At 41.5% G+C, this 15,260-nt stretch overlaps 1 protein-coding gene across 1 annotated transcript in view; it reads left to right on the forward strand.

Moving 5' to 3' along the window:
* The window catches only part of LOC144769611 (uncharacterized), a 248,238-nt gene that overhangs the window by 195,444 nt on the left and 37,534 nt on the right, over positions 1–15,260 (forward strand). The window contains exons 73-79 of the mRNA XM_078653774.1: positions 1,427–1,819; positions 2,680–2,963; positions 3,647–3,912; positions 4,815–4,862; positions 6,305–8,821; positions 11,037–11,284; positions 11,437–11,998. Coding sequence (XP_078509900.1) covers positions 1,427–1,819; positions 2,680–2,963; positions 3,647–3,912; positions 4,815–4,862; positions 6,305–8,821; positions 11,037–11,284; positions 11,437–11,998 — 4,318 coding nt within the window. The remainder of the gene's footprint in view (positions 1–1,426; positions 1,820–2,679; positions 2,964–3,646; positions 3,913–4,814; positions 4,863–6,304; positions 8,822–11,036; positions 11,285–11,436; positions 11,999–15,260) is intronic.

Genomic DNA, 15,260 nt, shown 5'->3' on the forward strand with positions numbered 1-15,260 from the left:
AGAAGAAGGACTACAATTTTATACAAGCGTGCGCACAGAATGGCAACGATTCTCAGCAGAGAACTAAAGAACAGGAAGTTAGAACATACATTAAATGCAATTTTTAAACTCAGTAGCTTGCCTGTTAATTAAATTGCTTCCTTGAAACAACTGCTAACTATCCCTGCTTTGTAAAACATTAAAAAGCACCTCCCCCTGTTTTCAGTGGACCCTCTCTAAAAACCAGGACATGAGCTAAATATCCTGAAAAGTGCTGGGACAGCTGGTGAAAACCCGACACCGTCCTTGCAAATCAGGGATGCTTGGTCACCCTTCACACAGAGCACCCCCTAAGAAATAAGGCAAAGTCACAGCCTCCACTTGGTGCTGTATGTGTGGCGGGTCTAAGGGACACCCGAAGTGCTGGCGCTGTCTTCCTGCGTTGAAAGCCCGTCTGTCTTCTACAAAGCAGTGCTTTGTTTTCCACTGTTTCACTCTCACCAGTGCTTATGTTAATTCAGAGTATGCTCATCTGCTGGAGAGAGTGGATTTTTGGTGTAACAGCCTGACTGTGCAGTCTGGGGTGTAGCGCAGGCCCTTTAGTTCCTGCGGTGGGAGTGAAAAGGGAGGAGGAGGGGCTTCAGCCCAAGGCCTATTTATTTATTTAAAGAGTTTTATATAGCGCTGGCTAGACCTGTGAGATATGGGGGACTGCTGGGGCCCCACATCACATTCTTTTTCATTACTCCTCTGGGAGCAAAGTCCCTCTCTGCACCAGACTTACCCCATAAAAGTGCACACAAGCACACGAGAGGACCAGCCATTATGGGAGCGTGTAGTATTCACACCAAGTCTGTAGTAGTTTGAAGAGATTTATTAGGCAGATACACAGCAGGTTCTTCTCAGCCCACTCTCACCAATCACCAACAACCCAATGTATTTTGAACAGTAACATTCCACTACACACTCTATCACCAAATATAGCTTCCTAGTAGCATTAGAATCCCTAGGAGAGAATGGCCAGACACAATCCAATGCATTCCACTCTCATTGCTACATAGCGTGAGTGCATTTGATGGTATAGCAGAAAGACCCATGCTGTGTTCAGAGGAAAAACAATGCTAATCTCCCTTAGAGCATGGATAGTGCTCTACCAACAGCTCTAGTCATCTGATGTAGACTCTCATAGTCTGTTGGATACCTCATAAAACTATAAACTAACATACATTATATGTAAAGCTTGATACATGCTTCTCTAGCACTCTACTAGAGTTGGTAATAAATGCATTTCATGTTAACTGGATATCACCTGTACTTCCCACGGTGGCTCTACTTCATGGACTGCAATCAAAAACGTGTAAGAAACATTTGCGGGATGAGTGCAAACTCCAAACCAGATTTACTGATTCTACTTTTCCCTCCTATCCTCCTAACTCTTGTGTCTTAGGTTGGCGACCTCGTCTGGCTCTCAAATTGTACTCAGCGGTGCCGCTGTGATTCACCTGGTGTCTTCCGCTGCCAGAGTTCCAGCTGCCCACAAGCCCAGCAATGTGCCATCAAAAATGAGAAGCTGGGCTGCCAGCCAGACTGGGCACTGTGCATGGTGAGCGGTGACACCCACTACTACACATATGATGGCGCCGTCGCAAACGTCCCGGGGACCTGTGCCTACGAGATCAGCAAGACATCAAGCATCATCTCTGGATTTTCTTTCCGTGTCGTTGCCTTCCATGGGCGCCGTGGGAACTCTGAAGTATCCTTTGTGTACCGGGTTGAAATTTGGTTGGAAAGTACTGAAGACAGAGCTCACGTCATTCTGGAGGAGGGAAAGCCAGTGCTGGTGAGTGTTAGATGAGCAAACACCATAGAAATAGGCTGCCTCCAGCCAGCTACCTCAATACCTGTGGTGTATGCTTGAGCAAATGCCACATCTGCGTGTTTCTTTGTGAAGACATGCCTCCTTGTTATCCCATAGAAAATATGTAAAACTCATCCCTACACTAGATTCATGGATAATGCATCTTTTATTTGTTTGTGTGTCCTTTACGGTGTAGTCTCTTTGTTATCTCATGTGTACGTATACGGCCATTAATCAGTAAGAGGTGTTTCTTTTATGTTACCGAGTTATCTTGGATACCCTTTTTATTTTTAATTCATTTTAGAGCAAGCTACCAAAATTGTTCATGGCACTTGCTTCACGTGATTGACAATGAAACTAGGAGTGTGCGAAAGTAAAATTAGGCTGTCTGGCTTGTATAAAATTGATAATTAAGCAATTTGCTAATGATGCAATGCTTGTAAACTTTATTTGCGGGTGAAATTTCCGGACAAAATATGTTTTTAAAGGTATTTTTCCTTCAAAAATGTAGAGTTTGCTTGCTTTTCTCTAGCTTCATTTTGTACCAGCTGGGTGCTAGAATCTGTAGAAACTTCATGAAGTTCTCAAAGGCAAAAACGTTAAAGAATACTCCCCTTGTTGATGCAAGTGTTCTTTGACATTTTACACAACTCTCACTGGAACTGAGATACCGCTTCTTACCTTAAATTGATTAGAAAATAATAATCCAAAGAGTTAGTGTTCCACTGATTCCCTCTTATGTAGTAGATTGATGAATATGTTGGCAACATAGGAGGTAACACAAGAAAAACGTATACGTTTCCTTTCTTGTTAATGTTTGACAAGATATTTTTCTCTTCCAGGTTGAAGGGTCAGCAGTTGCCTTACCCGACCAGCTCAGTACCTTAGGAAGTATCTCCATGGTTGGACAAATGATAACAGTCGACACAGCCTTCTCTGTCAGGATTCAGTATGGAGCGAGTACTTTGGTTGTTCGTGTTGGGCCAGAGTATCACAACCAATTACTAGGGCTGTGTGGAAACTATAACTACGACCAGAGTGATGACAAATTTATGCCCAGCGGAATCATAGCCCGGAGTGATGCAGAGTTTGGGAACTCCTGGAAAGCCAACATTAATGTCCAAGGGTACGGATCAAGGTGTTACTTTGACCAAAGGAAGTTTAAGACAGGCAATTTCTAAGCATGTCTAGGCGAATTGAAAAATGGGATTTTGCCTGCCAAAATATGGTGCTGCTATGAGGGTTGGGCTGTGAATGATCTTCCCTGGCCGTACTAATAGACCATACATATGACTTCCTTTTGTTATGGTGCTGTGTACTCTTAAGATGCATTTTTCTTGTTGAAAAGCACATATATTCTGCATGCTTGGGCTAGAGAAATCTTTTGAAGTTAAGAGTGTAAAATATTACAAATACGTCAGCAAACATTTGCAAAATAGCATTACTTCACAAATTTGCAAAATCTGGAAACACAACATTGCCTACACCTAAAATGTTTTGCTTCTAAATAGCTATGCTTCATGAGAATTCACTGACAAATGAGCTTCATATACTTTCCTACTCTAAAGTTTAATTTCACATCCTTTTTTATTCATTTACGTAAAAATAAATGACCTCGTTTGGTAGAGTTTTGTGTATTTTTTTTACCAAAACACAGTGTGGGCTAAATTCTACTTCCCCCAATTTTGCACACCTGTTTGCAGAGTATTGCTGCTACTGAGAAGACAAAGATAGCGTGCAATCAGATTCTCGGTCTGTTCTCTTGATATGGCCTGCGAAGATCTTCTGATCTGTATCTTTTTTCTCCAGGTGTCAGGATGATGATGGAATTGATGAACCCTGCCCAGATCTTGCAGCCATGGAGAGCCAATGTAGCATTATTCCAAACCCTTGGGGACCTTTTGCTGAATGCCACTGGCACACAGATCCAAAGGCGCACTACTTTTCTTGTGTGTATGACCTGTGCACATATGGTTCGACTAAGGATATGCTGTGTACTGCCTCTTACTCCTATGAGGTGATCTGCAGTGCCCACGGTGTAACCGTACCTGATTGGAAAACCGAGGTGCAATGCTGTAAGTGTACGATTACCATACATTGCACTTTAGAAAAGTTGGAGATTGATGGTGGCCTGGTAGCAACTTTTTGTTCATTAAATGGCCACTTATTGTAGGACAGAGCCAGATAGATTGAGGCCACGACAGTCCTAAACTATTCCCAGATTATTTTGGACTGTCTTGCATTATTTATGGTTTTGGTTTTTTATTAAAATAATAGAATAAAAACGTCAAATGCACTCAGAATTTTTCAGCATTCTAGCATTGGCATTATTAGTATAGTGGGTAATATAGAGCACACTATATTCTTTCTTTTTATATATATTTACACAACTAAGTTATTTACTGGATCGCTGGCAGATTTTGACCCTGTGATCACCTTTGAACATTACAACCTATATCAAGAAGTGAAAGGTGATCACTAAGTCTAATGAGCAGAAAGAAGTTATTTTTGAAGCGTGCCCCATCAATCTCATAGTTTAAAATAGCTTCAAAGGGCTTTCTTATTTTAGCAGCCTCAAAGTGTTCATTGGTACATTTGTAGCCATTTTGGAAAGTTAAGAGGAGGACTTGGCACCCTGGAAAAAGTCATTATCATGCTCAACTTGTTTGACAAAATTAGTAGGTTTGTGTGTTTTTGTTAATCCTATTATGAACATATAAAATATCAAAGCTACACTTAATATATTGTCATTTTATTATGTTCACTAGCAGAGCACTTGATGCATCTTTATAGTTTCTCTTCAGGAGACAGGATCTGTGAGAGTGAACAAGGTCCAATGCTGTAAGGGTGGGGGGAAATCTGGGTGCGAAATGTCCATATTGTCTTTTAACTTTCTGCTTTCCATCCAGTTTCGGGCTTTGTTTACCAAAGGGTTTCTGTACACAAATATCCTGATTTCTTTGTTATCCATCCACAGCATTACCAACAACAACAGCAGCAGCAATCACCACAGTCTCAACACCAGGTAAGTAACAGCCATTCAAGGTGTTAGTGTAAAACCCGTGGTTTCATACTTTGACCTTATTTCAATAAATTCCCCATGTACTCCTTTGTGTTTGTTCTTTCTGAATCAGAGGTGTTCTTGATTAACATGGCCATTCTTAACCTACCAGTAAAGTGGGAGAGTGACCTAACCTGAATTTTTTTTTACGCCCTGTCACATTTAATTGATTGCAGTGGTCACAAATTGGTTTGAAGGTAGTAGCACACCTATTCATTTTAACATATACTTTAGGCATCCTTGTAACGCCTGGACGAGGATCTGATAATATTCATTGATGACATTGTTGCTACCAAGAAAGATTTCATGGATTTTAGAAATAGCAAGGTTGAGGATGTGGCATTACGACCACAGCTGCCAACGTTGGAATTGGAGCATCTTGTTCGAGTTTTGGTGTCTACTCCAAGTGCTCCAATACCTTCGTCTCGAGTTTGCACTATATAAAAAAGCGCCAATCCATTATGGTGTCGAATAATGAAGGTACAGCAAGAGGGAGCTTCACACCCGAGTCAGGCAGTTGGGAAAAACTAGACACAGTGTTTGGAATGGCAGAATTTGACAATGTCCGGGAGCAATAAGGTCCTGCAAAAGTTCACTCTGGATCCCATACAGATGTGCAATTTGTTAACTAAATAGGAGGGATGTCGAAGGCATGGGACTGGTAAGTAATGTTGCAGATTTTTGTTGACTTTATTTATATTAAAGGAAAAGAAGTAACGGCAGGATTATTAGGAGGCAGACCCGGGGCCAGATAGTCTATTTATTGCTTCAAAATACTGGCCCCAAATTCTTGTGATAGTAAATAATTTTCCAATCAAACCTGCGTATTAATGGATTACCTCAGAAAAGATATATTTAGAGTGGTTGCAAGCAACCTACCTCATTAATACTCATTAGGTAGGTAGCACATTATGACTCATTTAGATTGAAGCCCATCACAGGGATGGTGGCCTGCTGAGGTCAACAGACCACCATGTCTGTGAATGATTTCCAATAATGTAAACTTGAAAAAAAATTCAGCCCCTTTTTTGAAAGAAAACCAGGCTGCACTTAAAAGGAAACATTTACCTTAGGTTTGTTTGTTGTAGAGCTGGCAGTGGTCTTGTGGACTCCCTAGCAGGTCCCAAATGGGAGTAGTACACAGTAAAAAGGATTTTAAATGTTGTGAATACCTAATTGGAGAATTCACAACTGATTAACATCAGGTCAGATTGATGGGGGAGCACCAAAACATAAGAGAAAAGTGGGTCCCCTTATTATTTTTCACCATGCTAGTAAATGTATGTATAAGGACGTTTGTATTAAACAATCTGGTAACTTGATGATTGTGTTTGTATATTGTCTTTAAGTGTGTGGTTTAATATTAGCAGAGCTCTATATTAATGTTTGGGATTTTCCCTCTACAGAAACAACATCTCAGACTACTCCAACCTCCCACATTGCCTCTGAAGCAACTTCCATGACTACCCCAACAGCAGCTGTCACTATTGATGGAACATCTGTGACTACCACAAGTGCAGCACCAACTACTGAAACAGCATATGTCACTGCCTCAACTGTCACCACCCCTACTGAACCTTCAACTGTAACTCTTCCAACTGTCACCACCAGTACTGAAGCTGCATCTGTTACTACCCCAACCGCCACAAGCGTTACTGAACCTACATCCGTCACAACCTCTGTTGTCACCACCACTTCTGAAGAAACATCTTTGACTACCAGAAGACCTATCACCACAGAGGGATTACCTGTGACTACCCCAACAGCCACCATTATCACGGAAGCTACCTCAGTCACTACACTAGCCATCACTACCAGTGCTGAGTCAACTACAAGGGCCACTACTAATGGGCCATCTGCGACTACAGCAGCCACCAGTACTGAAAATGCATCTGTCAGTACCTCAACCATCACCAGCACTACTGGGGCTGTCTCTATCACTACCCCACTGACAACCACCCCTACTGAACCTTCAACTGTAACTCTTCCAACTGTCACCACCAGTACTGAAGCTGCATCTGTTACTACCCCAACCGCCACAAGCGTTACTGAACCTACATCCGTCACAACCTCTGGTGTCACCACCACTTCTGAAGAAACATCTTTGACTACCAGAAGACCTATCACCACAGAGGGATTACCTCTGACTACCCCAACAGCCACCATTATCACTGAAGCTGCCTCAGTCACTACACTAGCCATCACTACCAGTGCTGAGTCAACTACAAGGGCCACTACTAATGGGCCATCTGCGACTACAGCAGCCACCAGTACTGAAAATGCATCTGTCAGTACCTCAACCATCACCAGCACTACTGAGGCTGTCTCTATCACTACCCCACTGACAACCACCCCTACTGAACCTTCAACTGTAACTCTTCCAACTGTCACCACCAGTACTGAAGCTGCATCTGTTACTACCCCAACCGCCACAACTGCTACTGAACCTACATCCGTCAGAACCTCGGTTCTCACCACCACTTCTGAAGAAACATCTTTGACTACCAGAAGACCTATCACCACAGAAGGATTACACGTGACTACCCCAACAGCCACCATCATCACTGAAGCTACCTCAGTCACTACACTAGCCATCACTACCAGTGCTGAGTCAACTACAAGGGCCACTACTAATGGGCCATCTGCGACTACAGCAGCCACCAGTACTGAAAATGCACCTGTCAGTACCTCAACCATCACCAGCACTACTGAGGCTGTCTCTATCACTAACCCACTGACAACCACCCCTACTGAACCTTCAACTGTAACTCTTCCAACTGTCACCACCAGTACTGAAGCTGCATCTATTACTACACCAACCGCCACAACCGCTACTGAACCTACATCCGTCACAACCTCTGTTGTCACCACCACTTCTGAAGAAACATCTTTGACTACCAGAAGACCTATCTCCACAGAGGGATTACACATGACTACCCCAACAGCCACCATCATCACTGAAGCTACCTCAGCCACTACACTAGCCATCACTACCAGTGCTGAGTCAACTACAAGGGCCACTACTAATGGGCCATCTGCGACTACAGCAGCCACCAGTACTGAAAATGCATCTGTCAGTACCTCAACCATCACCAGCACTACTGAGGCTGTCTCTATCACTACCCCACTAACAACCACCCCTACTGAACCTTCAACTGTAACTCTTCCAACTGTCACCACCAGTACTAAAGCTGCATCTGTTACTACCCCAACCGCCACAACCGCTACTGAACCTACATCCGTCACAACCTCTGTTGTCACCACCACTTCTGAAGAAACATCTTTGACTACCAGAAGACCTATCATCACAGATGGATTACACGTGACTACCCCAACAGCCACCATCATCACTGAATCTACCTCAGTCACTACACTAGCCATCACTACCAGTGCTGAGTCAACTACAAGGGCCACTACTAATGGGCCATCTGCGACTACAGCAGCCACCATTACTGAAAATGCATCTGTCAGTACCTCAACCATCACAAGCACTACTGAGGCTGTTTATATCACTACCCCACTGACAACCACCCCTACTGAACATTCAACTGTAACTCTTCCAAATGTCACCACCAGTACTGAAGCTGTCACTACCCCACGAGCTACCACTGCCACTGAAAAAACATCTGTAACTAGTTTGACGACCACCATCGCTACAGATTCAACATCTGTGACAACCACAAGGGCAACTACCCCTACTGAAGTAGCATCTATCACAACCCCAAGAGCAACTTCAGCTGTTGAAGTGACATCTGCAACTACTCAAAGGCCACCCACCACCAGTAAAGCTGTTTCTGGCATCTTCCCCACTACAACTGGACCCGAATTTGTCTCTACAACAACTGTAACCACCACTACTAAAACTGCATCTGTGACTAGCCCAACAACCATGACTTTGTCAACTATTGAGGCATCTGTCACAGGTAATTAGTTAATATTGAACTGCATGCAAAATACCTGCTCCGTATTAACTTTTCAAATGTGACAGTTATACAATCTATTCAATTTTTTTCTTTCATATTCTTGCTCTTCCCTATTATTAATTATTATTAGTAATGTTAATATTAATAGTTTAAAACCTCTTGATGGAAAGGATAAGAATCTACTATCAAATAGTTTGTATACCATAAGAGAATATTTATTTTTGTCTAGAATTCACAAACAACACTAATGCTTTTACAAGTCTCTAAAAGTTGAGAGGTGTGAGATTTCAGACAACCCCCCCCCGCCCCCTCCATACTTACACTTTCAGAGTTTCCAGTAGGTGAACACTCCATAGTAAATTTGGTAGGAGTGCATTTTTGTTCATCAAAAGGGAAACTAATGCATCTCTAGAGAAACCTTTTCCTCTATAGCCTTTGAAAAAAAGGAATGTTTGGAAGATTTTAACCCTAGCTAAGTACTCTCCTCAATCGTCTGTGACAGTACTTTGGAAGTTTTCAAAAGAAGTGTAAAATCCCTTTGAAAATGTATGCCTCTAAACTTGAATATATGAGTTTGTATTTCTATACAATGTTTTCAATGGCAGGACTCTGCCTATCTCCAATGATCACTTCCTATAACACTATACTTATGGTTAAAGCAAATCTGTCAAAGATGTAGGTGCAATTCAGGTTTATAAAATGTCAGCAAATCAGATTCTGTCAATCAGGATGTTGAATTTCGGATGGTGAACTCGTCTGCTTTATGATCTAAAGTTCATTTGTGTTTATTGGGCCTATGTTTTTCTTGCTATGTCCTCATAGTTCTGTTCTCTAATTCCCTTATGTCTGTAGATATATTTGACTGTTTTACTAAAGTTCTAGCAGCAATATCAGACATGATGTAGGAAAAGCAGACACAAATATATTACAAATCAGTAATTGTTATAGTTTCATAATTGACTTAAAGTTCCTGTCTTCAGCTGATTGTTTCTTTCTTCATCATGATGTAATCTCTGTGTTTTCATTATTTTTAGAAGGCGTTCTGTCACAGTTCTCTAAAAGTTTTGTGCACCTAAGTATAAGGTACACAAAAAAGATCTCAGAATAAGTTAGGTTTTAAAACAATACTTGCACATAAGACAATAGAATAGCCACCATTATTGTGTATTTTCCACTGCCATAAATCTAAGGTTTGAGCTAGGAACCAGGAAGATTTAGAATGGGTAGCGATGAGGAATACAGAAAACACCTATCCTTATATAAGCTTGGGAGGCATCATCTTCAGAATATTAATATACACTTGTAAATTATTCATAAATAGTTTAGGAGCAACTGTGTTTATGGGGTGAAATGAGTAAGGAACCCCAAAACTTAATAGGATAAGGGGAGTTTCTACGTGGTAAAATACTAAGGGAAGAGACTAAACGTGAAATATATAACGTATGTTTACTCACAATCTGCATGAGTTGATGTTAGCCAATAAATGTCTTCCTGACAATCTTCAATGTTTGTAAATTTATGTTAGCATTTCTGGAGATAAAATAAAGCCCTAAAATGTGGGAATGTACTCAAAACGTAACTTTTCTTTAAAAAGACCTCCATCCAGTAATGTGGAAATCTATATAGTGCACACAACTGACTAAACTGTACATTGGTGTTGGTTACTTTCCTGGCTACTGTGATGCTACTGGGATATTCATAAAAAGGTGATTTGCGAATTTGAGATGGATGGATTCGGAGCGCCCAGATGAAAAGCAACCTGTCTTCTAAAGTTCTACTCTCATCTGTGGGCAGCTGTGAAATTGCCTTTTCAAGAATGAGGGTTCTTATGTGCTCGTATTGTGTGAACCGACGTAATAGTTAGATAGATTGCCCTACAAGGTTTTTTAAGGAAGACACAGGTCTTGCATGTACTAACTAATAACACGTTTTCTAAGACAACCATCTGGATGAATTTGAGAGTCGCAAGAATGTAGCTACCTTATTGCCAAATATGCCCAATTATACCTACTCAACAACTCAACGATCTGCCCTAACCTCTCACATTACTCTGATAAAATCCTGTTTAACTCCCTATGCTTTATCTAGCTGTACTGGTGTAACTATGTTTCACATTGTACAATGTATATTCATACACACACACATACAAAAATGAGCAGATACATATAGAGCACTTTATTATTAACATGAGGAATTTTTCTTGTTTTTTTTAAAGATGGCATCTGCTGGGCTTCTGGATACCAACATTACACCAGCTTTGATGGAAGGAGGTTTGACTTTCAGGGCACCTGCAAATATGTCATGACTGAAGCCCCTGCTGCTTCTGGTGTTCCACCAGCCTTTAGAGTCGAGGTGAAAAACGAAAACTTGAGTGGTCTCCGGGTAGCCATGACTACTGAAGTTATTATTTCTCTGAACGAGACCCAGATTCATCTCCAGAGCAGTAGACGAGGACACATCAAGGTAAATATGATTTCTTGAAATTCTGGTAATGCATCTTCATGGAAACTTGCATTGATGGCACTTTCCCATTTAGATTTAAAAGATAAATCTGAGTACTTGGCCACTTATATTTTGGATATTTGCTCTAACGAAAATGTATCTGCATTTAACAGGTCAATGGAGTAACTGTGAACCTTCCGGTGAATCTCCAAGAAGGCCGGATTGTAGTGTTTAGAAAAGGAGCTTACTCCATTCTGAAAACAAGCTTTGGCCTAACGGTGAACTACGATATGGTCCATAATGTCTTTGTCAAGCTTCCTTCTCGGTACCATGGTCAAACAGGAGGCCTGTGTGGAAACTTTAATGGTGTGTCCTCTGATGATTTCACCATTCGAAATGGCTCTGTTGTCAGCAGTGCCTACTATTTTGGGAAGAGCTGGATGTCTGAAGAGAGCACTGGCTGTGATCATGGCTGCTCGGACAACTGCACTGTGGTTGAAAATACAGAAGTTATTAAGGCTAACTCATCCTGCAAGATCATGCAAGACCCTAGCGGACCCTTCTCTGCCTGTCACTCAAAGCTGGATCCAACGCCTTACATCTCCAACTGCGTTTATGACAGTAGCCTTACCAGAGGAAACACTATAGTATTTTGCCAGTCTGTTGAGACATATGTGGCTGCCTGTCAGGAAGCAGGAGTGGTCATTCAAAACTGGAGAAACAACTCTTTCTGTGGTAAGGGATCGTTTTCCTAAATGAATGTTTTAATATTAAATTGTAAAGTCATTTGCTCTCAGTACAATAGTAGATTGATAAAGCACAGCAGTCAAATGGTGTGACACTGATGTTTCATACTTGAAACATCTTATCCTTCACTTTGAGGTCCGCAATTCTATGGCATTGTTATGTTTATCCATTATATCTGATAGAGACGTCTAGCTGCAGATTCCTTACCTCCGATTATTCGCCAGGCATCAGACTGGATCTGGATACTTTTGATGTGCAGTGTCCATCCACGCTGGTAGGTGGCGTCATTCAGCTACACCTGCTGTCGGCGTAGTATGTGGTAGGTGCCATCCCAGCGTCAGTTCTCTTCTTTCCACGCCACTGAGGAGCTACTCCAGTCACTTTTTGCCTGACCTTTTTTTACCTTTGGTTGGATATTTTTCAAAGCTTTGTCACCTGGTTTGAGAATTTTTCACTAAACAGGCAGGTTTCAAACCATACTGTGCCTGCCACATCCAGATGTAAGTGACAGACTCGCATTTGAGCCAGGAATCACGCCACCAAGACGGTATTCGCAAGCCATTGGAGCAGGTTTGTGGTATGATATACCGACCAAGCATACTGACCCTCTGTCTACACCCCTTTTCAAAGTTCTCCTGTTTAATTTTTCCTTGGCCCAGCAGGACTCTGCTTTGGGCACATTGAAAACGTTTTCTTTCTGCCATCTCAGCATTTGAGTGGTTGCCAGATCAACCATCCCTTTTAAATCCACTATTGCAGATAGGATCATCAAAAGTCTCCAACATATGTTTCTACCAGCACCTTGTATCATGCCCTGAGGGAAGTCTAATTTGTTTTTTACATTTCTGATGTGCAATCCCTTTGACACACTCCACAACTTCCCACTCAGACTGCTAACCAGCAAAATGGTCTTTCGGGTGGTGATAACATCTGCCCAGAAGTTCAGTGAGTTACAGGCACTAACTGAAAATCCTCCGTACCTTACCATCTATTCAGACAACCTTGTCCTCTGGACTCGAGCATTGTTTTTTATTAAAGATGGTAACTACTTTCCAGGAAGGCTAGTCTATCACTCCGCCTCTCTTCTATGCTTTCCCTGATCTCTTTAAAGAAGAGGAGAGACTCCACCGGCTGCATCCAGAAAGAGAGTTGTTGTTCTACCTTGACCGCACAAAAGAGTTCCGGGTGGACAATCAACTCTTCGAATGCCATACTGAGCCAAAGAGTGGTAAGGTGAAGCAGGAATAGACCATCTTCGATGGATAGTGCTCTGCATCAAAATCAGCTTCACACACTGGTCAAAAAAGCAACCCTTTATGGGTTTGTGTGCTCACTGTACTAGAGCCAAGGCTGCAACACTGCGTTAGTGTAATGAGTTCATGTCCTGGATATCTGTGAGCAGCATCGTGAGCTTTAATACCTTTATTTTCGAAGCACTACTGCCTGGACAGTCAGGTCCGGCCTGACAGTCACTTTGCCCATTTAGTCGTACAGGACTTTTTAATGTAATCCATATTGCAGGCCTAACAACGGTGGAGGTAATCCTTGGGTATCTATTCTAAAGTAAAGAATCTCTATCAGATACACCTACTACTTCCCTTCGGTAATACCTTATCTGGTAGAGACTCTATCTAGCTGCAGATACCTTTCTGACCTTCCCATCTGCCTCGCTCTCCACATTTTGTTTAATGTCTAGTGCTCACCCCTTCTGTGGGCCAGTGGCCAGTTTTCCTTGTGGCTTTGCTTTTCTGATGTGGAAAGTGGTAAAAAGAAACTGACATCAGTGCCTAGGGCTGGCGCCCATATTGGCACCGCACACGTCATTTGCTGCTGCAACATGGAGCAGGACAACATTACCTACTGGCACAGCAGGGGTACTGCTCATCAAAAGTTTCCAGATCTAGTCTGATGCCTGGGGAATATTCAAAGGTCAGAAATGTGCTGATAGATAGAATCCCTCCCAGATAAGGTTTTATCAAAGCTAAGTAATTTGTTCATTTAAATCTATTATATCTACAACTAATGGACATTATCTGAATATGATCAAATTAGCAATGCTCTTATAATTCCCAGGTGACTTGACATATTTTAACGTGATGATGAAAGGATTTGGGATTACTTCATTCTAAGTAATGCACTGATCCTCTCTACACTCTCTGCTCCCCAGCACAGTCATAGTCAATTTAGACTATCCTGGTGTTCACCACTAAAGTGTTATATTTAGTCTTTGATTAATAACAATGTCTGCAATGATGCTAAGGGACATGGTGTAATAGTAAAATGTATCTGCACAATGGCTATAAATGCACCGTAAGACATGAGATGAGATGGAATAATGTAATGCAACATAATGAAAAATAGGATGCCACTGATGGGCACCCAGGATATGCTTAACAGGAGTTTGGGCAGGCATTGCGGTAAAACTCTTCCTGAAGGATTAGATTCTTCTAGCAGTAGTATTCTGGGCAGACCTCCTAAGGGGATCATAGATGCCTGCCGTTTAACAGCTATCATTCTGATGTGTTTGCTTTTAAAGAGTAGGCGATAAGCTGTGGAAGTGGAATCATGCAGGCACTAAAGAACTGTCTAGAACACAAAACGACAAAAATACTATAATAGCTGACACAATGCAACTTTAATAAAAGTTGTAAAGGAATGGCCAGAAAGGTATCAGAAATAAACTAAAGGGATGAAAAATTAAATGGGGAGAGAGCAAGAAAGAATGGATTAATAAAATGGTAACAGGGACACACAATACTAGAACAGATCACAGAAGATTGAATAGTTTGCAATACATTAATACAGTAATAGAAGAAGTGAAGAAGAGAATGGAAGTGGCAGAAAGTAATTGGGAGGAAACATTTCATGTAATTAATGGGATCATTCATTTCAGAGGAGGTGCTCCTACCAACCTAATAAATCCACATAGTTTAGATTAAAATACAATTCTAAGAAAATCTTTGTTGAATGCCTGGTAGCTCTGGAGCAAGCAAGAGCAATTCTAAGAGAATAGCCTGTTTCATCTAAGCAAGAGGAAACAATTATAAAAACTAAAATTCCCAAAGCATTTTTGAAAAATAAAGGAAAATGAGCAAAAAGACACCAAGATCACTAAAATAGGATATGGAAACTGGAGCTATGATTTGTTTTGACATTTTTAGGTGAAAAGGTAAAGACAATCAAAAGTCAGTGTTTATGGTCAATTAGGACCTAGTTGCAATTCCAGTTTGACTGCAGTGGAGCAGAGGTT

This window comes from Lissotriton helveticus, chromosome 7 (assembly GCF_964261635.1).
Source record: "Lissotriton helveticus chromosome 7, aLisHel1.1, whole genome shotgun sequence".
NCBI lineage: Eukaryota > Metazoa > Chordata > Amphibia > Caudata > Salamandridae > Lissotriton > Lissotriton helveticus.